This window comes from Scardinius erythrophthalmus (assembly GCF_964197995.2).
Source record: "Scardinius erythrophthalmus genome assembly, chromosome: 1".
Classification (NCBI taxonomy): domain Eukaryota; kingdom Metazoa; phylum Chordata; class Actinopteri; order Cypriniformes; family Leuciscidae; genus Scardinius; species Scardinius erythrophthalmus.
Genome location: NC_138221.1, coordinates 28,296,091 through 28,322,410, shown reverse-complemented (window position 1 = coordinate 28,322,410; position 26,320 = coordinate 28,296,091). Strand labels below are relative to the sequence as shown.

The window sequence follows — 26,320 nt, the reverse complement described above, 5'->3', positions numbered from 1 at the left end:
AAAAGGCATGTTCTTTTTGAAGTTCAAATTATTTAACATATGTGTATTTGAGGAATTGAATCTTGTCTTTTAGTCTATTGAATCCAGTGTATTGAGATAGATGTACGACTCTCATTTTTGATCTATTCCATTAGATATATTGATCCAAACTCTCAATAGCTTCTTGTTTTGAGTAGTTTCTCCATTCATCTGGTATCTTCCCCTTCCCCTTAAATGTTTTACTGTAGTATTTCTCCAGATGTTTCTGGAATATGCACACAAACCACTTCCAGTAGGGCAGTTCAGAGAGATCAGAGGGGATGCTCCAGTCTGCATAAACTCCTCCTGCTCTTCTGTATTCTCGCCAGAGGACATTATCATCTGAGGCATTGGGATAAAAAGATCGACTGCTTGCCACCGCTGATGTGCAGATGCTAGTAGACAGGTTTGTCGTATTCTTGTAATGCATCCCGTTTAGTCCAATAACACGATGGAAATTAACATTGTGATCTCCATCATGGTTTTCTATGGTGTTGGTGCAGGTGGCTTTACAGAATGGACACTGAACCCAACAGCACTGACCGAAGTGATCAATCAGAAGCTTAGCTGGCCTGAACTTATAGTCCAGCTTTACTGGAAAAGTTTTTGTGTTAAATCTACTGATGATGTCAGACATTATAGCAGAAAGTTTGTCTCTTATCACATCTTCTAGGAGGTTTAAATCATCAACATCGTCATGTTTCACTCCAGTGAAGTTTTTTTCAGAGAAGATCAGCTCATCTGAGAGCTGCTGTGTGAAACTCTTCAACCACAAACCAACATCTCCTCTGTTAACTTGAACATGTTCAGTAGATTCTTGAGCTGCTTTCATGATCTTCTGCTGCAGGAGTTTAATGTTCTCCTTCATCTTGGGTAAAACACTGACACTGAACTTATCAGTGATGTACCGTCTGACTTCATCTCTGATGAAACTCTTGAAGTGATCTCTGGGATTATGAATGTAGTTCATGTATTTGACAAAATCCTTCTCTTCTGCCAGTGTCTTCAGGATGTGTTTTTCCAGTTTTGATCTGTTTCCATTCAGTGATTCACAGTTTGATCTCATTTCACCAGCCAAATCTCTGGCAGTCTTCTTGAAGACACTCTGCTCAATGGGCTCTTTAAGTTTCTGACAGATGATCTCACCAAAAATGGCAGCTGATATTGCTTCATGACAATATTTCTGGAAAATACTATAGTACTCTTCTCTCTTCTTCTCATCATATTTCACAGGACTATTGGCATCCCTGAACATTTTGTGTTGGTCAGTGATCATCTTGTTTGCTCTCTTACAGATGGAAATAACCAAATCCCTGAAGAAATCATTCTTGAAATCATATTTCACTGGTCCTTCCTGATGTTCTGTTACTCTTTTCTTAATGTAATCTGTGAGGTGTTTAATACATCTGATGTTGTAGCCCATCTTTGAAATGTTAGATGACATGATCATTGAGTCTGTATGCCGAGCAACGACTGTGACTAATGCTCTTATTTGGGCTTCATCCTCTCTTGATAGATTGCAACCGAATATCTTAGTTGATCTGTGGGTGTTTGTGACTGATCCTGTACATTTCCTGGATTTCTTTAACTGTACATACTCTGAATAACTTGGTACAGAAAAAATATCTCTGTACTCACTTTTCTCCTTATGTTGGCCTACAGAAACACTTCCATAGGTGTCACTGAGGATCTCTCTCACATCTCTCATTATGTCAATGTCTTTGATTGGAGGAGTGTCTGAGATGATCTTCTTCACACTCTGTTTCCAAAACAAATCAAACTCTTTCTTCGCTGTTTCTTCACCATTTGCTTTATCTTTCAGTTTTAAGGCAAGTTCTTTGCTCTTTTCATAGAGAGTGTTTTCTTGATGTGTCCTCTGAGCATCAATCTTTTTCTTCAGGTCTCGCTGCTGAAGAACCTCATTTAATTCCCTCTTTGTTTCTTTCACAATGTTTTCCTGAAGCTCCTTGATTTTGATTTCAAATGATGTTTTCCACTGAATCAGTATATCAGCATCAGTGTCCTTTTCAAAGAATTCAGACATTGATTTTTCCACTTCTTCACTTGTCTTCTTCAGTTCTTCTTGAAGATCAGTTTCCTCAACTTCATGAATTGCTTCATTTTCTATTTGGTTGTTAACTGTGTTCTCAGTTTCCATCATGGCACTGCGAAGACTCCAGGTCCATTTGCTGTATTCGGTCTCCAGTTTTCTGTAGGCTGAAATCTCCAGAGATTTTCTGAAGTTGATTATGAATTGTTTATTCAGTAAAGCCTCCCAGAGATCTTTAATACGGTCTTTTAAGTGTGTCAGCATCATTCCATGTGACTTTGATGCATATGTTTGAATAGATTCTTTTAGTTCTTGAATGTTCTCGCAGTAGTTTGGGTTTGGTGGTGCCATGGGTGGGCTGCCCTCCCAGAGCTGAGCAAAATACTTCACATCATTCTGAACATCAAATCTAATGACATTACTGAAACATTCAGCGTCACAGACTTCCTCTTTAGCAGCGACTTTTGTCATCTCATCCAGTTTCTCCTGCAGTCGTCTTCTTCCCTCCATGTTTTTAAGTCCGCCTGTGACATCTGAAACGTTCTGATTCACAAACACACAGCTGGGATTCAGTCCAACCTTCTTCATCCTCATAAAGGCCTGAACAACAATCTGAAGAATTGACTGCATGTCAGCTGGGTTTTCTCCAAATATATTGATCAAGATCAGATTACTAAAACCAACAACAAATGTGGCCAATTCATTGTCTTGATGTCTTGTTGATCTTCCAGCCAGTTCTAGAGGACGAAGACCTTCAGTATCAACAACCAGAATATAGTCAAAGTTCAGCTCTGGTTTTATCTCGTCTGAGACTTTGACCAGCTGCATGAAAGCTCCTCTGGTGCACCTGCCAGCACTGACGGCAAACTGGAGTCCAAACATGGCATTCAGCATTGTGGATTTCCCAGAGCTCTGAATCCCTAAAACTGACAGCACAAAGACTCTCTGGTCTCCCAGTTTCTGAATGAGTGCATCTATAACAGCAGAGATCCAGACCAGAGGAACATGAGCAGCATCTCCATCCATCAGCTCCAGTGGGAATCCAGAGATCATCATCTCTGCTGCAAGACTCGGGAGAGAAGAGAAGTTAAACTGCAGGTCTTTCTTGTTCTTCTTCACAGATGTACATGATTCATAGATCTGTCCGATCTCCCTCATGATGTGCTCCAGACCAAAGGTTGCAGCTTGAAGATCCTCAAATATTCTCTCAAGTTCTGTCTGTTCAGCTTTGAATTGTTCAGGTTTTTCATTGTTGTATTTAAGATTTAAAACTGCTGACCACTTTTCATGATACTTGTGATGAAGAGCAGAAATATCTGGTGAGATATATTCATCCAGGACGATTTCAAGCCATTTAAGGAAATAGATCTTACTCTCAGCATGCAAGTGCATTTCTTTAATAAAGAACTGTATAAAAGTACTTATGTTAAATGCATGCTGCTGCTCACGTAATCGCTTCAGGTTGGCTTGTTTTTGGCTGATGTCCATTTCTGTCTCATCTCCTCGAGGTCGATGTAGTTCTTTGTTCTTCTGACTCCACTGATGCCACAGTTTTCCCTGACAGGGCAGAAATGATTTTTTGATTTCTGCCAGATCTTTATCCTCCAGTAAACTCATCATCTGTTGTGCTGCTTCTCTTCCTCTCCTGCAGTCTTCATCATCTTCCTCATCTACTCTGATGTCTGAGTGTTTGGACATATCTTCAAGTTTAAAAGTGGAAGATGATTCTGAGAGACAATCATTTATTGTTTGTCTGAGTTCTTCAGATACATCTGACAGATGTCTGTGCTTCAAACCAATTTTGAATTTCCCTTTGTCCATCACAGTTACAGTAGATTCATCTTCCGTGAAAAGACAAATGAGTGGCTTTCTGTTTGTGCACAGGTTTTGGATTATTGTTGAGCTTTCGTCATTCCTGGGAAGTTGAGGTAGAAGAACAACATTGACGGAGGCCATTTCAGTGAGGATCTCCAGCTGTTTCTCATGGTCTCCTGCATCACCGTGTAGATTACAGAACGCAACACAGTCAGTGAATTTATCCGTGTTTTTCCCAGAGGGGCAGAACCAGGCGATCTCCACCACTCCATCCATCAGGACTCTGGTTCTGCTGCTGCCTGGGCAGTTCCTGTGGAAGAACGTGTTGTGTTTCTCATTGATCAGACTGTTCATCAGATGAGACTTCGATGAGGACACAGAGCCAAACCTGAAGAAAGACACCATTGGAGTTTCTGCCTTGTAGACAAGATGGGTTTGACTAATGATTTCATTGATGTGGTTTCTCATCTTCCAGCTCTTGTTGATTGGTCTGAATGTCCAGAGAGGAAACTCAATCTGTTGTGTGAATGGATCAGGAACAAGCAAAGGCAGGGCATACTGACACTGGGACAGTTTGGTCACCATCAACTGCTTCAGGAAACCATCAGCACAATGAAACACGGCCATCTGAATATCCATCGGGTGGATTTGCTCAGATTGACTTTCTTCTTCATTAGAGAAAGATATTTTTTTGAAAATATCACTGTTGCCTTCAGTTGATTCATTGTCTATTTTTTGTGTGTGAACCTGTTCATTGGTATCTTTAACATTATTGTTTCTTACTCTGTAATTCATCGTAAGAAGTTTTTGTATGAAACTCAGAACCAGTTCCTCCTCAGCACAGGACTCATGAGTCTGTAATGAATGTGCAGTTAACTGAAGAACTTCTTCTCTTTTAAATGTATTTTTGTTCTTGTCAAGATGAAGTCTGTGAAATAGATGCTCTTTTTGTTTTCTTTCAGTCTTATCCTGTTGTATGTGTTGATCTGGGCTGACTCCTCCTGGTTTAATGTCTTTGTTTTCTCTCTGTTGGATAGAAAAAAAAATAAAACAGTGATACATATTTATCAGCATTTTCCAGTACTCTTCTTTTAATTATAAGTAATTATATGTAATTTCCATTTAGTCAGTCATGTTCAACATCACATTAATATACTGATGTATTCTGTTACTATTTTTCTGGTTTAGTTGTTTTTTGGCTTAATTGAAGCTGCTCTCCACCCTCCTCCGCTCTCACTACCCTCAATGGAGGGGCCAACAAGGGTTACATGGAGATTCCACAGGTGAAGCGTGCAGTTGCGGTCAGTGGCGGTTCTACATTGAATTACACCCTGGGTGAGACCCCCTTCGAGCTTATAGAGTTTTTAAAAATGAGAGTGGCCGAGAGCTACTCTTGTGATAAAATTACTTAAAGCTCTTAATTAATGTATCATAACTCACTTTTAACAACTATTCAAACTGTTTTAGACCTAAAATAGTTTTTGTATGATTTTAGTTGATCATAGTTGATCATAATGTAGCAGTAGGCATTGGTTGTGCCTATTAACGCTCGGCTGGGTGGTGATTGAGCTCTAGTTATGAGGACTATAAATGCGGATTGTGCATGTCACCTGTGAGGGCATTACACGTGACGTCATGTCATTGTTGTTGTTCCGGCGCGGTGTGCAAGAGCTGGAGAGGTAAGATCTGCTGGTTAGCGACTCTGTTGCAAATGATTCCTGTGGCACTGGTTGATGTGGACTCCTTTGTTGTAGTGGACAGCGGAACTAATCGGCATATACTCGGCGGCGCGTGTTGTTGTGCGAACTTCTAGAGAAGCGGATGAGTTTCGTGGTTCTTTAATGATGTGCTGTTCAGGTATGTTTTTAATCTTTTACATTCAATGCCTCAGTCTGACTCAAGTTCGCTTAGTGAGTTTCCTTTTTGTTTTAATTCAGGTGTGTTTCATATGCCTGTTTAAGGTTATGGTGGGTTGTTCGTCGTCATTGTCATTCGCTGGACGCTTTAATCAGAAGTCCGGTTCAACAGACGACTGCTGAGTGACCACAAACTTACTGCAGACTGCTGTTTTGTTTAACTTCACGGATATACGAACACGGAGTGACCACAAACTTACTGCAGACTGCTGTTTTGTTTAACTTCACGGATATACGAATGCTGAGTCACCACAAACTTACTAGCCCACGTGCTGCTCGACTGTGCAGCTTTATTGACTAGCGTCATTGCGACATCTCCGACCTCGACGGCACCAGTAACGTTAACGTTTCTCTTTTATTCTATGAGAATTGGTGTGAACATTTTCATTACCGGGGATTTGATTTTGGGTGCTCAGAATGTAAAGAGCTGCATTTAAAGTGGCCTTTTGATGCTCATTATTCTTAGTCATCACTGTTTATTGTTTTGATTTAAGTTTTCTTGTTTTTTTTCTTTTTTTCTTCTCTTTATTTGTTTTGTCCATTTATTATGTGAATGTGTGTTTTGTTTAATTCTTTTTGGCTCAAGTGTGGTCTTTGTGGCCAAGGTAAGTGTTAAACACTGGTCTGTGTCTTCCTGAGGCTGTCTAGGATATCCGGTCATCCAATTGTTCTCATGAGAGTACCCTGAGTTAAGTGGTGAACGTGTAATATTCAACGATGTTGTGAGGTAACAATCATCTGGAATGTATCTGTCCAAGACGAGAATGCTTGTTATCATACTTGTTTGAGACGAACATTGTGCATTTGGGTCAAACAATTGTTTTCGTGTTTCTTTTTTTTTGTTTGTTTGTTTTCTTTATTTTTTTGGTATATGAGTCTGATGTGTGTTCTTTATTGTAGGCTTGGGCGGCAAGGAGATTAGGGGCGGCAGCCCTTCTCATCTTGGTGGGGGTATTTGGGGAGTGATTGCTGTGCCACCCGGAGGTGTGTGACTGAGTGCAGTGTGAGTGCACGTGTGTTTGTGGTTTTCTTTGTTTTTTTTCTTTTTAGGAGAATAGAGAGGCCCCTTGGGTTGAGGGACTTGGCTGTCGTCCCCTATTTCCGTCGCCAGGAGCGTCCAATTTTGTATATCCTTTTTTTGTTGATGTTTTCTTTTTCTCTTTGTGATCGGTTGGAACATCTTAATCAATAAAAGTGATTTTACTGTTTGTACTTCACCCCTGTCTCATGCCTGACTCCAGCTGATACGAGCCTGTGAGCCTTGTGTGCTCCTAATATGTTAAGGGCGATTCCCTGGTAAAGAAAAGCCCCCAGGGTGGCGTAGTTGGTTTATTTTGTGTTCTCGTTCTAAGAGCTCGGTCGCCACATTTGGCGTAGTGTCGGCAGGGTTCGGTTGTGTGGTTAAAGGTTGAGACAAGGGTGTAAAGTTGTTTGTTGTTGTGTTTGTCGTATTTTTCTTTTTTTTTTGTAGAACAGTGGTGACTGGTTCGTGAGTATTTTCTTGGGCCCCTATGGTAAGTAAATCCTCTGCTAAATTATGGAGGACGAGTTACAAGTAATGAGGGATTTAATAGCCAAATTGAAGGCCGATAATGAGAGACTGTTGCAGGAGCGGCAACCGGTTGGGTTGTCTGATCCTGGAACAGCCTCTTCTAGCATGGTACCACCAATTACACCACAGTTAGTCGGTGCTGGTGCTGCGGTGACGGAGAGACTGGTGTTTATACCACGAGACAAACGCTGTCCTAAATTTAGTGGTACCAGTGGTGTCCGTATTAATGAGTGGGTAGAAGAAGCCCAAGCATGTATGCGCGTACGCAATCTTTCTCTTACCGATCAAGCTTTCTTTCTGTTTGACCATCTTGAAGGCGAAGCTCGTGAAGAGATAAAGTATCGGCCAGAAATTGAGAAAAATGATCCTATTAAAATTATTTCAGCATTGCGTGAAGTGTACGGATGTTCCGAGTCGTACGTTGCTTTACAGGAAGCCTTTTTTTCTCGGAAGCAGCAGACAGGTGAGACATTGCTAGAATTTTCTCTAGCTCTGATGAGCCTACTAGAGAAAGTGAAAGATCGGTCGCCACACGCTATTACCAACGCTGATGTTGTCGTACGGGATCAATTTGTCGAGTACGTGTCAGATAATGCTCTTCGTAGGGAGCTCAAGCAGCTTATTCGACGACAGCCCACCATGACATTGTTGGAGGTTCGGGGGGAGGCAATTCGATGGGAACGAGAGGGGATGCCAGGCGGTGCGCGAGGTCGGAGTCATTCAGTTCCATCATTGGGTGGAATTCAGTATGGGGTACAAGGGGGGGCTATTTCAGGTTCAAGTCACGGGAACCAATCAGTTGAGTTGAGGGAGTTACGGGAATTGTTGCAGCATCAACAACAGCAGATAAATCAGCTCACGCAAGCCCTTGGCCATAACCACGTACCCCGTTTTCACCGTCAATACTCTCGTTCAGATCAGTTGATTTGCAGGCGTTGTCAGCAACCGGGCCATTTTGCTCGGGAGTGCAATGGGGAACGCCGTCCCCCTTGCCCTCCACATAGGTCTTCTGCGGTCCCTTCGGCTTCCGAGTCGAGGCCGTCGCATGTATTACCACCGTCGGGAAACTAGTACCCACCGGGCTGCAGAGCCACAGCTCGGTTGGGGGTGCGTTTGGCTCTCAATTTCCAGGTAGTAGCGAGTCGGTATCCCGTTTGGTTTCCGCATGTCCACATTCCATTGTTAAGATTGGGGGAGTCCCGGTGCCCTGTTTAATTGATACTGGCTCTATGGTGTCGACAATTACAGAGCGTTGCTTTCAACAACAGTTCGAACCACGGGGCCAGGATCATTTGCAATCGTGTCGTTGGCTGCAGCTCCGAGCGGCTAATGGGCTTGAAATTCCATATATCGGTTATATGGAATTAGACATTGAGTTTTGCGGTAAGGTACTCTCTAACTGCGGGGTGCTGGTGGTCCGGAATCCTCCTGGTGACTGGAGTGCTGACGTTCCTGGTATTTTGGGGATGAATGTACTCAGTCGCTGTTATAAGGAGCTTTTCGGGCAACACGGATCCGCCTTGTTTGAATTACCGTTTGTGGCACGTGACCCTAGTATTGCGCAGGCATTTCAGGACTGCCAAAGGGCAACTCGAGTTTCCAACCGGGGGGGTGATGTAAGGGTTCGGGGGCGTAAGGTGTGTCGCGTTCCAGGGGGCACCATGAAGCTGGTTGCAGCGACATGTTCGGCGTCGTATATGGGTAGGACTGTGTTGTTCGAGCCCCCAGAGACTGGTCTTCCTGCGGGCCTATTGGCCTCTCCTGCATTGGTACCGGTTGTCGGAGGTACGGTTTATGTGCCTCTGGTCAATGTGGGCATTGCAGATGTGGTGCTTTACCCCACCACAGTTATAGGCGAGTTGAGGGAGGTGTATGTGACGGACTTGCCTGTTGGAGTGGCTGAGGTTCCATCAGTGGTCGCACAGGTTGCTGCTGGTAGTGTTTCAAGTACTCCTGTACTCGACCAAATTGAATCTGTTGATTTGGGGGGGTTATTGGCAGAGGAACAGTCACAAGTTAAGGCCCTACTCCTAGAATACCAGAGTGTGTTTTCAATGCATGAGGGAGATTTGGGTTGTACTAGATTGTTGTCCCATGAGATCCCACTAACTGATGACGTTCCCGTCCGACAGCGCTATAGGCGAATTCCACCTTCGGAGTATGAGTTGGTAAAAACCCATATTAACCAGTTGCTGGACTCCCAAATCATCCGAGAGAGTTGTAGTCCTTACGCGTCACCCATTGTGTTAGTCAAAAAGAAGGATGGCAGCCTTCGCATGTGTGTCGATTATCGACAACTTAACTCGAAGACACGTAAGGATGCTTTCCCACTACCAAGGATCGAGGAGACGTTGGATTCATTGACAGGGGCTCGCTGGTTCTCCACATTGGACCTAGCCAGCGGGTACAATCAGGTCCCTGTCTCTGAATCCGACCGACCAAAGACCGCTTTCTGTACTCCATTCGGGCTTTTTGAGTGGAATCGCATGCCATTTGGCCTTTGTAATGCCCCGAGTACATTTCAGCGATTGATGGAGCGACTTTTTGGGGATCAGAGACATCAAACCGTTTTATTGTATCTTGATGATATAATTGTGTTTTCTTCATCAGTGCAGCAACATCTGCAGCGGTTGAGAGTAGTGCTGAGCCGCCTACGGGCTGAGAATTTGAAGGCCAAATTGGACAAGTGTGCGTTCTTTCGGGAAGAAGTTAAATATCTGGGGCATGTCATTTCTGCCCAGGGGGTAGCGACGGACCCGGGTAAGATTGAGGCTGTAGCTCGATGGCCTCGTCCGTCCACTGTGTCAGAGCTACGGACCTTTTTGGGCTTCGTAAGCTACTATAGGCGCTTCGTAGAAGGGTTCGCGAAGCTGGCTGCTCCATTGCACAAATTGGTAGCTGGATCGACTGGAGGGAAGTCGGGTAAGAAATGTAAGCAAGGGTTTATTGAGGTGTGGTCTGCGCAGTGCGAGGAGGCGTTTGGGACCCTTAAGCACCGGCTTACGACGGCACCTGTTCTGGCGTATGCTGATTTTACGAAACCATTTATCGTGGAGGTGGATGCCAGCTATGTGGGATTGGGCGCGATACTCTCGCAAGAAGTCGATGGCAAAGTTCGTCCCGTCGCCTATGCGAGCCGTACTCTTAGGCCTGCAGAGCGCAATACAGCTACGTATAGCTCGATGCGATTAGAATTTTTGGCCCTTAAATGGGCAATGGCTGAAAAGTTCCGCGAGTACCTTTTAGGTAATAAATGTGTCGTACGAACCGATAACAACCCACTGAGCCACTTGGCCACTGCTAAGCTTGGCGCTACTGAGCAGCGGTGGGCAGCTGAATTAGCGGTGTTCGATTTTGAGGTCCAATATCGATCTGGCCGAACCAATCAGAACGCAGATGCATTGTCTCGCCAGAATGCTGCTGCCCGGGAGGAAGGAAACCGCTGGTCTCCAGGTCTGGTAGTACCAGAGCTGTTGAGGCGAGCTGTACAGTCGGAGCCTATAGGGATGATCCAGTCTGGGGCTGTTCAGGCCTTGCCTAGCCGTTCTGGTGCAGATATAAGCACACTGCAGGAGGCTGACCCAGACATCGAGCAGGTGTGGAGTCTGTGGCGACAGCAACGACGTCCAGGGCCTATAGAGAGACAACGTTTGTCTAAGTCCGCGTTGACTTTTCTCCAGCAATGGGACCGGTTGGTGGAGGAAAAGGGCCTCTTGTATCGACGAGTGTTCCGTCCGGATGGCGGAGAGGAGGTGCTACAGCTGGTGTTGCCAAGAGTTTTGAGATCAGAAGTACTGACACAGCTCCATCAACAGCATGGGCACCAGGGCATCGAACGCACTTTGGAATTGGTGCGACAGCGATGCTACTGGCCGGGCATGGCCGCTGAGGTTGCGCACTGGGTTCAGGGGTGTGAGCGGTGTCAGTTGGCCAAGGCGGCTCCCCCTATTGCTCGAAGTTTCATGGGGCACCTTTTGGCGTCCAGGCCCAATGAAATCGTGGCTATGGATTTTACTGTCTTAGAGCCGTCACTTTCAGGGCAGGAGAACGTATTGGTATTAACTGATGTATTCAGTAAGTTTACTGTGGCTATTCCGACTTCTGACCAGAGGGCAGAGACTGTTGCCCGAGTCCTGGTGGAAGAGTGGTTTTTCAAGTTTGGGGTTCCTGGGCGGATCCACTCCGACCAGGGCCGCAACTTTGAAGCCGTTTTAATCCAACAGTTGTGCAGTCTTTACCAAGTGACCAAGTCTCGCAGCACTCCGTACCACCCGGCAGGTAATGGCCAGTGTGAACGATTTAATCGTACGTTACATAATCTGCTGCGAACTCTGCATACTGGGAGGAAGAGAGATTGGGCATCCTGTTTATCACAGGTCCTGTTTTGTTATAATACCACCCCTCATCAAGCTACTGGCGAGAGTCCTTATTTTTTAATGTTTGGACAGGAGCCAAGGCTGCCGGTAGATTTCTTGCTGGGGCGGGTGCAGGAACCAGCTGCGGGTGGGGTGCATCATTGGGTCGAGGAGCATCAGGCTCGGTTACAGGTGGCCTTTGAGAGTGCTCGGGAACGTCTGAGGGATTCCCCCAGTGGCCCGTGGAAGGATTACTGCAGGTACCCCATTGTTGGGAGTAGTGACTGCTGCTACCCCACCCGACAACACCCCCATTATGCCGCTTGAGGTTAGTGGTGGTCGAGATACGAGTCGATTATCTGTGCTACCGGCTATATCCCCGGGGTCATCCGATTTGACTGTAGTTTCACGTCGAACAAGACGTCGGGGGGCTGGAGAACATTCCAATATGCACCACCTTCCACGGGCAGTTGGAAGGGTGGACCCTGGAGTGGCTAATTCTCCAGTGCAGGGGTCTCAGTCTGTTGTGGTTTTGTTTAGACCGTGGCATTAGGTCACCCATGCTTAGTCACTCCGGTATTTGTTTCACCGTCGGGACGACGATGAGAAATTGGGGGGTAGATTGTAGCAGTAGGCATTGGTTGTGCCTATTAACGCTCGGCTGGGTGGTGATTGAGCTCTAGTTATGAGGACTATAAATGCGGATTGTGCATGTCACCTGTGAGGGCATTACACGTGACGTCATGTCATTGTTGTTGTTCCGGCGCGGTGTGCAAGAGCTGGAGAGGTAAGATCTGCTGGTTAGCGACTCTGTTGCAAATGATTCCTGTGGCACTGGTTGATGTGGACTCCTTTGTTGTAGTGGACAGCGGAACTAATCGGCATATACTCGGCGGCGCGTGTTGTTGTGCGAACTTCTAGAGAAGCGGATGAGTTTCGTGGTTCTTTAATGATGTGCTGTTCAGGTATGTTTTTAATCTTTTACATTCAATGCCTCAGTCTGACTCAAGTTCGCTTAGTGAGTTTCCTTTTTGTTTTAATTCAGGTGTGTTTCATATGCCTGTTTAAGGTTATGGTGGGTTGTTCGTCGTCATTGTCATTCGCTGGACGCTTTAATCAGAAGTCCGGTTCAACAGACGACTGCTGAGTGACCACAAACTTACTGCAGACTGCTGTTTTGTTTAACTTCACGGATATACGAACACGGAGTGACCACAAACTTACTGCAGACTGCTGTTTTGTTTAACTTCACGGATATACGAATGCTGAGTCACCACAAACTTACTAGCCCACGTGCTGCTCGACTGTGCAGCTTTATTGACTAGCGTCATTGCGACATCTCCGACCTCGACGGCACCAGTAACGTTAACGTTTCTCTTTTATTCTATGAGAATTGGTGTGAACATTTTCATTACCGGGGATTTGATTTTGGGTGCTCAGAATGTAAAGAGCTGCATTTAAAGTGGCCTTTTGATGCTCATTATTCTTAGTCATCACTGTTTATTGTTTTGATTTAAGTTTTCTTGTTTTTTTTCTTTTTTTCTTCTCTTTATTTGTTTTGTCCATTTATTATGTGAATGTGTGTTTTGTTTAATTCTTTTTGGCTCAAGTGTGGTCTTTGTGGCCAAGGTAAGTGTTAAACACTGGTCTGTGTCTTCCTGAGGCTGTCTAGGATATCCGGTCATCCAATTGTTCTCATGAGAGTACCCTGAGTTAAGTGGTGAACGTGTAATATTCAACGATGTTGTGAGGTAACAATCATCTGGAATGTATCTGTCCAAGACGAGAATGCTTGTTATCATACTTGTTTGAGACGAACATTGTGCATTTGGGTCAAACAATTGTTTTCGTGTTTCTTTTTTTTTGTTTGTTTGTTTTCTTTATTTTTTTGGTATATGAGTCTGATGTGTGTTCTTTATTGTAGGCTTGGGCGGCAAGGAGATTAGGGGCGGCAGCCCTTCTCATCTTGGTGGGGGTATTTGGGGAGTGATTGCTGTGCCACCCGGAGGTGTGTGACTGAGTGCAGTGTGAGTGCACGTGTGTTTGTGGTTTTCTTTGTTTTTTTTCTTTTTAGGAGAATAGAGAGGCCCCTTGGGTTGAGGGACTTGGCTGTCGTCCCCTATTTCCGTCGCCAGGAGCGTCCAATTTTGTATATCCTTTCTTTGTTGATGTTTTCTTTTTCTCTTTGTGATCGGTTGGAACATCTTAATCAATAAAAGTGATTTTACTGTTTGTACTTCACCCCTGTCTCATGCCTGACTCCAGCTGATACGAGCCTGTGAGCCTTGTGTGCTCCTAATATGTTAAGGGCGATTCCCTGGTAAAGAAAAGCCCCCAGGGTGGCGTAGTTGGTTTATTTTGTGTTCTCGTTCTAAGAGCTCGGTCGCCACATTTGGCGTAGTGTCGGCAGGGTTCGGTTGTGTGGTTAAAGGTTGAGACAAGGGTGTAAAGTTGTTTGTTGTTGTGTTTGTCGTATTTTTCTTTTTTTTTTGTAGAACAGTGGTGACTGGTTCGTGAGTATTTTCTTGGGCCCCTATGGTAAGTAAATCCTCTGCTAAATTATGGAGGACGAGTTACAAGTAATGAGGGATTTAATAGCCAAATTGAAGGCCGATAATGAGAGACTGTTGCAGGAGCGGCAACCGGTTGGGTTGTCTGATCCTGGAACAGCCTCTTCTAGCATGGTACCACCAATTACACCACAGTTAGTCGGTGCTGGTGCTGCGGTGACGGAGAGACTGGTGTTTATACCACGAGACAAACGCTGTCCTAAATTTAGTGGTACCAGTGGTGTCCGTATTAATGAGTGGGTAGAAGAAGCCCAAGCATGTATGCGCGTACGCAATCTTTCTCTTACCGATCAAGCTTTCTTTCTGTTTGACCATCTTGAAGGCGAAGCTCGTGAAGAGATAAAGTATCGGCCAGAAATTGAGAAAAATGATCCTATTAAAATTATTTCAGCATTGCGTGAAGTGTACGGATGTTCCGAGTCGTACGTTGCTTTACAGGAAGCCTTTTTTTCTCGGAAGCAGCAGACAGGTGAGACATTGCTAGAATTTTCTCTAGCTCTGATGAGCCTACTAGAGAAAGTGAAAGATCGGTCGCCACACGCTATTACCAACGCTGATGTTGTCGTACGGGATCAATTTGTCGAGTACGTGTCAGATAATGCTCTTCGTAGGGAGCTCAAGCAGCTTATTCGACGACAGCCCACCATGACATTGTTGGAGGTTCGGGGGGAGGCAATTCGATGGGAACGAGAGGGGATGCCAGGCGGTGCGCGAGGTCGGAGTCATTCAGTTCCATCATTGGGTGGAATTCAGTATGGGGTACAAGGGGGGGCTATTTCAGGTTCAAGTCACGGGAACCAATCAGTTGAGTTGAGGGAGTTACGGGAATTGTTGCAGCATCAACAACAGCAGATAAATCAGCTCACGCAAGCCCTTGGCCATAACCACGTACCCCGTTTTCACCGTCAATACTCTCGTTCAGATCAGTTGATTTGCAGGCGTTGTCAGCAACCGGGCCATTTTGCTCGGGAGTGCAATGGGGAACGCCGTCCCCCTTGCCCTCCACATAGGTCTTCTGCGGTCCCTTCGGCTTCCGAGTCGAGGCCGTCGCATGTATTACCACCGTCGGGAAACTAGTACCCACCGGGCTGCAGAGCCACAGCTCGGTTGGGGGTGCGTTTGGCTCTCAATTTCCAGGTAGTAGCGAGTCGGTATCCCGTTTGGTTTCCGCATGTCCACATTCCATTGTTAAGATTGGGGGAGTCCCGGTGCCCTGTTTAATTGATACTGGCTCTATGGTGTCGACAATTACAGAGCGTTGCTTTCAACAACAGTTCGAACCACGGGGCCAGGATCATTTGCAATCGTGTCGTTGGCTGCAGCTCCGAGCGGCTAATGGGCTTGAAATTCCATATATCGGTTATATGGAATTAGACATTGAGTTTTGCGGTAAGGTACTCTCTAACTGCGGGGTGCTGGTGGTCCGGAATCCTCCTGGTGACTGGAGTGCTGACGTTCCTGGTATTTTGGGGATGAATGTACTCAGTCGCTGTTATAAGGAGCTTTTCGGGCAACACGGATCCGCCTTGTTTGAATTACCGTTTGTGGCACGTGACCCTAGTATTGCGCAGGCATTTCAGGACTGCCAAAGGGCAACTCGAGTTTCCAACCGGGGGGGTGATGTAAGGGTTCGGGGGCGTAAGGTGTGTCGCGTTCCAGGGGGCACCATGAAGCTGGTTGCAGCGACATGTTCGGCGTCGTATATGGGTAGGACTGTGTTGTTCGAGCCCCCAGAGACTGGTCTTCCTGCGGGCCTATTGGCCTCTCCTGCATTGGTACCGGTTGTCGGAGGTACGGTTTATGTGCCTCTGGTCAATGTGGGCATTGCAGATGTGGTGCTTTACCCCACCACAGTTATAGGCGAGTTGAGGGAGGTGTATGTGACGGACTTGCCTGTTGGAGTGGCTGAGGTTCCATCAGTGGTCGCACAGGTTGCTGCTGGTAGTGTTTCAAGTACTCCTGTACTCGACCAAATTGAATCTGTTGATTTGGGGGGGTTATTGGCAGAGGAACAGTCACAAGTTAAGGCCCTACTCCTAGAATACCAGAGTGTGTTTTCAATGCATGAGGGAGATTTGGGTTGTACTAGATTGTTGTCCCATGAGATCCCACTAACTGATGACGTTCCCGTCCGACAGCGCTATAGGCGAATTCCACCTTCGGAGTATGAGTTGGTAAAAACCCATATTAACCAGTTGCTGGACTCCCAAATCATCCGAGAGAGTTGTAGTCCTTACGCGTCACCCATTGTGTTAGTCAAAAAGAAGGATGGCAGCCTTCGCATGTGTGTCGATTATCGACAACTTAACTCGAAGACACGTAAGGATGCTTTCCCACTACCAAGGATCGAGGAGACGTTGGATTCATTGACAGGGGCTCGCTGGTTCTCCACATTGGACCTAGCCAGCGGGTACAATCAGGTCCCTGTCTCTGAATCCGACCGACCAAAGACCGCTTTCTGTACTCCATTCGGGCTTTTTGAGTGGAATCGCATGCCATTTGGCCTTTGTAATGCCCCGAGTACATTTCAGCGATTGATGGAGCGACTTTTTGGGGATCAGAGACATCAAACCGTTTTATTGTATCTTGATGATATAATTGTGTTTTCTTCATCAGTGCAGCAACATCTGCAGCGGTTGAGAGTAGTGCTGAGCCGCCTACGGGCTGAGAATTTGAAGGCCAAATTGGACAAGTGTGCGTTCTTTCGGGAAGAAGTTAAATATCTGGGGCATGTCATTTCTGCCCAGGGGGTAGCGACGGACCCGGGTAAGATTGAGGCTGTAGCTCGATGGCCTCGTCCGTCCACTGTGTCAGAGCTACGGACCTTTTTGGGCTTCGTAAGCTACTATAGGCGCTTCGTAGAAGGGTTCGCGAAGCTGGCTGCTCCATTGCACAAATTGGTAGCTGGATCGACTGGAGGGAAGTCGGGTAAGAAATGTAAGCAAGGGTTTATTGAGGTGTGGTCTGCGCAGTGCGAGGAGGCGTTTGGGACCCTTAAGCACCGGCTTACGACGGCACCTGTTCTGGCGTATGCTGATTTTACGAAACCATTTATCGTGGAGGTGGATGCCAGCTATGTGGGATTGGGCGCGATACTCTCGCAAGAAGTCGATGGCAAAGTTCGTCCCGTCGCCTATGCGAGCCGTACTCTTAGGCCTGCAGAGCGCAATACAGCTACGTATAGCTCGATGCGATTAGAATTTTTGGCCCTTAAATGGGCAATGGCTGAAAAGTTCCGCGAGTACCTTTTAGGTAATAAATGTGTCGTACGAACCGATAACAACCCACTGAGCCACTTGGCCACTGCTAAGCTTGGCGCTACTGAGCAGCGGTGGGCAGCTGAATTAGCGGTGTTCGATTTTGAGGTCCAATATCGATCTGGCCGAACCAATCAGAACGCAGATGCATTGTCTCGCCAGAATGCTGCTGCCCGGGAGGAAGGAAACCGCTGGTCTCCAGGTCTGGTAGTACCAGAGCTGTTGAGGCGAGCTGTACAGTCGGAGCCTATAGGGATGATCCAGTCTGGGGCTGTTCAGGCCTTGCCTAGCCGTTCTGGTGCAGATATAAGCACACTGCAGGAGGCTGACCCAGACATCGAGCAGGTGTGGAGTCTGTGGCGACAGCAACGACGTCCAGGGCCTATAGAGAGACAACGTTTGTCTAAGTCCGCGTTGACTTTTCTCCAGCAATGGGACCGGTTGGTGGAGGAAAAGGGCCTCTTGTATCGACGAGTGTTCCGTCCGGATGGCGGAGAGGAGGTGCTACAGCTGGTGTTGCCAAGAGTTTTGAGATCAGAAGTACTGACACAGCTCCATCAACAGCATGGGCACCAGGGCATCGAACGCACTTTGGAATTGGTGCGACAGCGATGCTACTGGCCGGGCATGGCCGCTGAGGTTGCGCACTGGGTTCAGGGGTGTGAGCGGTGTCAGTTGGCCAAGGCGGCTCCCCCTATTGCTCGAAGTTTCATGGGGCACCTTTTGGCGTCCAGGCCCAATGAAATCGTGGCTATGGATTTTACTGTCTTAGAGCCGTCACTTTCAGGGCAGGAGAACGTATTGGTATTAACTGATGTATTCAGTAAGTTTACTGTGGCTATTCCGACTTCTGACCAGAGGGCAGAGACTGTTGCCCGAGTCCTGGTGGAAGAGTGGTTTTTCAAGTTTGGGGTTCCTGGGCGGATCCACTCCGACCAGGGCCGCAACTTTGAAGCCGTTTTAATCCAACAGTTGTGCAGTCTTTACCAAGTGACCAAGTCTCGCAGCACTCCGTACCACCCGGCAGGTAATGGCCAGTGTGAACGATTTAATCGTACGTTACATAATCTGCTGCGAACTCTGCATACTGGGAGGAAGAGAGATTGGGCATCCTGTTTATCACAGGTCCTGTTTTGTTATAATACCACCCCTCATCAAGCTACTGGCGAGAGTCCTTATTTTTTAATGTTTGGACAGGAGCCAAGGCTGCCGGTAGATTTCTTGCTGGGGCGGGTGCAGGAACCAGCTGCGGGTGGGGTGCATCATTGGGTCGAGGAGCATCAGGCTCGGTTACAGGTGGCCTTTGAGAGTGCTCGGGAACGTCTGAGGGTTGCGGCCACTCGGCGTAAAGTGACCCATGATCAGCGGGTAAGGGAGTTACCGTTGCAGGAGGGGCGACGGGTGTACCTTCGTGACCATTCAGTACGGGGTCGCCATAAGATTCAGGATTTGTGGAGTTCGACCATCTATCAAGTCATAAGGGCACCCCGAGAAACTGGGGGTGCTGTGTATACAGTGGCTCCAGTGGAGGATCTGAGTAAAATCCGTCATGTCCATCGGTCACTGTTGAAGCCCCAAATCTGTGACGAGGTGTTTGAGGAATTACCTGACCTTTTGATAGATTCACCAGTTCAATCAGTGGCGGAGGAAGAGTTGGAGGATGTTGATTTGGGTTATGTGGTGCCTGGGATTCCCCCAGTGGCCCGTGGAAGGATTACTGCAGGTACCCCATTGTTGGGAGTAGTGACTGCTGCTACCCCACCCGACAACACCCCCATTATGCCGCTTGAGGTTAGTGGTGGTCGAGATACGAGTCGATTATCTGTGCTACCGGCTATATCCCCGGGCTCATCCGATTTGACTGTAGTTTCACGTCGAACAAGACGTCGGGGGGCTGGAGAACATTCCAATATGCACCACCTTCCACGGGCAGTTGGAAGGGTGGACCCTGGAGTGGCTAATTCTCCAGTGCAGGGGTCTCAGTCTGTTGTGGTTTTGTTTAGACCGTGGCATTAGGTCACCCATGCTTAGTCACTCCGGTATTTGTTTCACCGTCGGGACGACGATGAGAAATTGGGGGGTAGATTGTAGCAGTAGGCATTGGTTGTGCCTATTAACGCTCGGCTGGGTGGTGATTGAGCTCTAGTTATGAGGACTATAAATGCGGATTGTGCATGTCACCTGTGAGGGCATTACACGTGACGTCATGTCATTGTTGTTGTTCCGGCGCGGTGTGCAAGAGCTGGAGAGGTAAGATCTGCTGGTTAGCGACTCTGTTGCAAATGATTCCTGTGGCACTGGTTGATGTGGACTCCTTTGTTGTAGTGGACAGCGGAACTAATCGGCATATACTCGGCGGCGCGTGTTGTTGTGCGAACTTCTAGAGAAGCGGATGAGTTTCGTGGTTCTTTAATGATGTGCTGTTCAGGTATGTTTTTAATCTTTTACATTCAATGCCTCAGTCTGACTCAAGTTCGCTTAGTGAGTTTCCTTTTTGTTTTAATTCAGGTGTGTTTCATATGCCTGTTTAAGGTTATGGTGGGTTGTTCGTCGTCATTGTCATTCGCTGGACGCTTTAATCAGAAGTCCGGTTCAACAGACGACTGCTGAGTGACCACAAACTTACTGCAGACTGCTGTTTTGTTTAACTTCACGGATATACGAACACGGAGTGACCACAAACTTACTGCAGACTGCTGTTTTGTTTAACTTCACGGATATACGAATGCTGAGTCACCACAAACTTACTAGCCCACGTGCTGCTCGACTGTGCAGCTTTATTGACTAGCGTCATTGCGACATCTCCGACCTCGACGGCACCAGTAACGTTAACGTTTCTCTTTTATTCTATGAGAATTGGTGTGAACATTTTCATTACCGGGGATTTGATTTTGGGTGCTCAGAATGTAAAGAGCTGCATTTAAAGTGGCCTTTTGATGCTCATTATTCTTAGTCATCACTGTTTATTGTTTTGATTTAAGTTTTCTTGTTTTTTTTCTTTTTTTCTTCTCTTTATTTGTTTTGTCCATTTATTATGTGAATGTGTGTTTTGTTTAATTCTTTTTGGCTCAAGTGTGGTCTTTGTGGCCAAGGTAAGTGTTAAACACTGGTCTGTGTCTTCCTGAGGCTGTCTAGGATATCCGGTCATCCAATTGTTCTCATGAGAGTACCCTGAGTTAAGTGGTGAACGTGTAATATTCAACGATGTTGTGAGGTAACAATCATCTGGAATGTATCTGTCCAAGACGAGAATGCTTGTTATCATACTTGTTTGAGACGAACATTGTGCATTTGGGTCAAACAATTGTTTTCGTGTTTCTTTTTTTTTGTTTGTTTGTTTTCTTTATTTTTTTGGTATATGAGTCTGATGTGTGTTCTTTATTGTAGGCTTGGGCGGCAAGGAGATTAGGGGCGGCAGCCCTTCTCATCTTGGTGGGGGTATTTGGGGAGTGATTGCTGTGCCACCCGGAGGTGTGTGACTGAGTGCAGTGTGAGTGCACGTGTGTTTGTGGTTTTCTTTGTTTTTTTTCTTTTTAGGAGAATAGAGAGGCCCCTTGGGTTGAGGGACTTGGCTGTCGTCCCCTATTTCCGTCGCCAGGAGCGTCCAATTTTGTATATCCTTTTTTTGTTGATGTTTTCTTTTTCTCTTTGTGATCGGTTGGAACATCTTAATCAATAAAAGTGATTTTACTGTTTGTACTTCACCCCTGTCTCATGCCTGACTCCAGCTGATACGAGCCTGTGAGCCTTGTGTGCTCCTAATATGTTAAGGGCGATTCCCTGGTAAAGAAAAGCCCCCAGGGTGGCGTAGTTGGTTTATTTTGTGTTCTCGTTCTAAGAGCTCGGTCGCCACAATAACTAGAGATGAAATTGCATGAAATTTTCATTTCATGATCATAGTGACCAAAATGATCACGGTTATCACAGAATCTTGTTCAAAAAGTACTAATAGTACACAATGAAGTCAATTCACCAAGTTTTATGTCGAAAACCAGCAAATAACAAATAAAATTAGCATCAATATGCATTTCAAAAAAGATAAATTACTGACATTTACTATGCACATTAGCTTATCTTTTATTATTAATAGTAAAATTCAGTCCGATTTTCCTGTGGCGTCTGTCGTTGCTATTCAACCATGCACTGCACTTTCCAAAACGACAAAAGTTTTTGTAGCTAATGGATTTCCACCACTGAAAAACGCTTGCTGTAGCTCTGCTACAAGATTTATTTACGGAGAAGAGAAAAACACCCGTGGTGTTTGGGTGCACCCCCATACTGAAAAGTTGAAAAAATATCATCTCACTGCCCCTGGAAAAAATTAACGGGTCGCTTCAATTATGAGCGCACTTTACACACGCCTACATTTGAAATAACTAACTCGAGCATGCAAAAGACACGATATGTGAACGGCCCCTTGGCGAGCTACCTCCAATCAGGCCACGGGCTACTGGTAGCTTGCGAAGGATGTGTTGGAGAGTGGATCCCCCGTTGTTCCCCCATTGTCCGTTCCATTTGGAAGAGATCCAAAGGTAAACTGCAGAAGCGCATCCTCGCGTGTGTTCGCCCCAAGGATTGGTTTGTAGCGATCGACCTAAAGGAAACATATTTTCATGTCCAGATCTTACCTCAACACTGCCCATTCCTAAGTTTTTCTTTTGAGGGTCGAGCATATCAGTACAAGATCCTCCCCTTTGAGCTGTCCCTGTCTCCCCTTGCTTTATTACAGTCGCAGAGGTTGTCCTTACCCTGCTCAGGGACGACTGCCTCATTCTAGCATATTCTTGGGATCAGTTATGCAAACACCCCTGTGTGCCTGGTGCCTGGTGCACACTTGGTGCATTCAGCCCCTGGTCAGACCTTGTCTTTCTACTGGCCAGAGTGCCCTTAGAACAAGTGAACAGGCATGCATGGCCGTAGCCAGCTATGAGGTCACCGAGGTCCGGACCTCGGTCATTTTATTATATTCAAAAATAAAATTCCAAGCTCTCTGAATGATTAATTAGCCGTTTAAACCGCGTCATGTGTGTTTGCAATTCATGTCGCTGCGAGAAGGTAGAACAGTGAACGGGGCTTGAGAGCGTGTTGTGAGTGAGGGCGTGGGTGCAGCCTCCGTGTTGCCAGATTCACCTATTATACGTCTTTTTGGACTCGTTTTTCCCATTTATTGTGACACTTTAGAACATTAATAAAGTGGGAAGTTGAATGTTAGGGCTAGTGATATATTAATTTTCTTTCCAAAACACAAACTTTGAACTTATTGCGGATTATTATTATTATTTTGTTTTTTTAATGTTTTTCGTGGCATTAATAAAAAAGAAGAAGCTTAGACAAACTGTAATTGCTGACAGGAAGATACCACATTCGGTAAGACAAACGCAATGATCATCGTGATTATCTGTAAGAAATGTACAACACTATAAAAACAATAGCATAATACAGATCTGTATCATTTTTCTAACGTTATTTGTAACTTGTTACGAAATAAAAAGTCTCTCACCTAAAAAAAACGTACTTTCCTGTCCCGTCAGTCTCGTTGCGCATCCTCTTCAATTACACGCGCAAATGCGGCAGAGCGCTTTATGTCACTTTATTATAAATAAAGCGAAAAAGAAACTACAAGCATGATGCAACAACATCGTAGTTGATGTCAATTTGTAAGTCATATATATATATATTATAATGCATTATATTTTGCCAACGAACTAAAATCGAAACCGTGATATGGTTTTGTGCTTTATAAAACAGCACAAGACTTTAATTAAGCATCCAATATAGGCATTATGTTTGTGCTGCGTGATTTAAAGAAAAGTGTGCACTTTGCTCATGCGATCAAAGGGTTTATTTCTTGCAAGTTAGACATTAGGACAAAATAATTGTAATTTTCCTATAGTGTAATGTAAAATATACTTTTGAAATATTCATTTTCATTTATTAGGCTATATGGATTTTATATAGGAATAATTATATAAATCATTATTATATTATTATACTAATTGTTTGGCATACTAAAACACCAGTGATAATAGACTGAAACTCTATATCATAACTAAAAAATATGTTTGAGCCCCCTTCAATGTCCAGGTACAAGTCAATGTTTTTTCTTTGTGCACAGTTGGGTTGAAGCCCGTTGAAGCTCTTAATTTTGAGCTCTCAAAGAGCACCAGATTGATGCATTTAACCTTAAAATGTACAAAATTTTCTTGCGGGGGAGCATGCCCCCGAACCCCCCTAGAGGGACAGAGGTCCACTCATCATAGTTTTACAAAATCCTATGGGAAAGAATGATCATTTATGAACTTTACTCCAGCATAGTACAACAAAGATCCTTTTAAGTCAGTAAACTAAAACTGTTAATGCAAAATTAAAATGTCCTTGGACAAACTATACATTTGGCCTGCCTAAGGGGGGGCCTACAAGACATTGTGCCCTCTGAATTCTTAATCCGGCCCTGGACCTCACCCCGGACCTCACTAATTTTCAAACCCTGGTTACGGCCTTGCAGGCATGTTGTTGTTACAACAGATGCCTTCAGAACGGGCTAGGGTGCTGTGTGCAACAGGCTTGCAGCTTCAGGTTCCTGGACAGGACCTCGCCAGCACTGGCATACCAATTGCCTGGACTTGCTGGCAGTGATGTTAAAGGTATAAGTCAGTGCACACACTTTTTCCTTTTGTTAAATTTGGCGCTGGGTAGGTTACGACTGTGTGAGAGCAGTTGCCAAATGGGCACGCTACAGCTTGCGAGCATCTGTGTCTCCGACACTTGTAACACAGTTCAGTGGCTGGAGGGCTGGGGTTACTGATGTGGGGTTCAGTGGCTGGACGGCTGGGGTTACTGATGTGGGGTTACTCTGTTACTGATGTAACCCTCATTCTCTGAAGGAAGAAACAGAGACGTTACGTCCCTCATGCCAAAGCCCTGAACTACCGCTGAATGGCCTACGTCAGTATTGATGTAACCTTCAAGGAACGAGGGTTACATTAGTAACCGAGACGTTTCATCTGGGCTTTCTTACATTTTAGCTATTCACTGCTTGTATTAATCAGCTTGCATACATACTGTCAGTCTGTGCATTCGAGGTAGGAATTTTTCACTGACTATTTCTGTACCAGGAAACAAGTTTGAATCACTTGCTTTCCCAAAACAGTGAACAGATGAGTGGTTATACTACAAATGTAACGCAATCATGTCCATTTCTGATGGCCTTCATATGTAGCCTCAGTGATTTGATCACAAAACTTTTTAGACTCTGTTTACAACTGATTCATTTTCTCAAGAAAATTGTTTTAAAAAACACGACACAGCACCACTGTTATCTGGAACAAATAGCCATTATTCCTATTGAGGTGTTTAAGGTGTTAAAATGCTATCAATGTACATGAATCAGTTCTCTCCAGGTTTCTCTGAACACTCACCTGTAGTGAATCATCAGTTTCAGAACAGGTCTTCATCTCATCTTTCACTTGTTCATATTCCTCTTTCCTCTCCAATTTTCTTCTGTTTAGTTCATCTTCATGCTGTTCTTCAAGGAGTTTCAATGTTTCTTCAAAAGACTTTTGTTGGTCTTCTCTCGTGTTTCTTTCTTCTTTCAGTCTTTTCTCAAAATCTTGTAGTTGTTCTTGTTTCTCTCTTTCAATTCTCTCTTTCTCTCTGACTATTCCCTCTATTTCACTCTTGAGTCTCTGATATCGATCATCAGAAATCTGTTTTTCTCTCTCCAATCTCTTAATTTCCTCCTCTCTTTGTTTTCTCTCTTTCTCTTGTTTCAGTCTTTCATCTTCCATCATCATCCTCATTGTCTTTTTCTCGTCTTCTAATTTGTTCATCAGTTCTTCTTTTTCTTTGTTCATTTGCTCCACTATCTCCATCAATTTATTCATGTTGTTTTCATTTGCTTTATGTTTAGATTGAATATCTTCTCTCTCTCTTTCAATTCTCTCTTTCTCTCTGACTATTCCCTCTGTTTCACTCTTGAGTCTCTGATATCGGTCATCAGAAATCTGTTTTTCTCTCTCCAATCTCTTATTTTCCTCCTCTCTTTGTTTTCTCTCTTTCTCTTGTTTCAGTCTTTCATCTTCCATCATCATTTTAATTGTCTTTTTCTCGTCTTCTAATTTGTTCATCAGTTCTTCTTTTTCTCTGTTCATTTGCTCCACTTTCTCCATCAAGATCTTCATGTTGTTTTCATTAGCTTCATGTTTAGATTGAATATCTTCTCTCTCTCTTTCAATTCTCTCTTTCTCTCTGACTATTCCCTCTATTTCACTCATGAGTCTCTGATATCGGTCATCAGAAATCTTTTTTTCTCTCTCCAATCTCTTATTTTCCTCCTCTCTTTGTTTTCTCTCTTTCTCTTGTTTCAGTCTTTCATCTTCCATCATCATCCTCATTGTCTTTTTCTCATCTTCTAATTTGTTCATCAGTTCTTCTTTTTCTTTGTTCATTTGCTGCACTTTCTCCATCAAGATCTTTATGTTGTTATCATTAGCTTCATGTTTAGATTGAATATCTTTTCTCTCTATTTCCATTCTCTCTCTCTCTTGTTTCAGTCTCTGATTAAATTCATCCCAAATTCTCTGTTCATTCTGTCTTCTTTTCTCATCCTCTTCTTCTCTTCTCTTCTCTTCTTCTTTTTGTTTCTGTCTCTCCCATTCCTCTCGTTCTTGCTTCAGCTTTTCACGGATCTCTCTCTCTTTCTCTTTTATTTCAGTTTTGTATTGTTCTTCCCTCTCATTAAACTCTTCTTCTCTTCTCTTTCTCTCTTTGTCATGACTCTGTCTTTCA

At 44.9% G+C, this 26,320-nt stretch overlaps 1 protein-coding gene across 1 annotated transcript; it reads right to left on the bottom strand.

Moving 5' to 3' along the window:
* On the bottom strand, positions 1–26,320 carry LOC308693487 (interferon-induced very large GTPase 1-like). The gene is made up of 2 exons (XM_081370407.1): positions 24,952–26,320; positions 1–4,909 (listed from the first exon to the last, which is right to left on the bottom strand). The coding sequence occupies exons 1-2, from the start codon at positions 26,062–26,064 to the stop codon at positions 131–133; spliced, it is 5,892 nt and encodes a 1,963-aa protein (XP_081226533.1). The 5' UTR covers positions 26,065–26,320; the 3' UTR covers positions 1–130.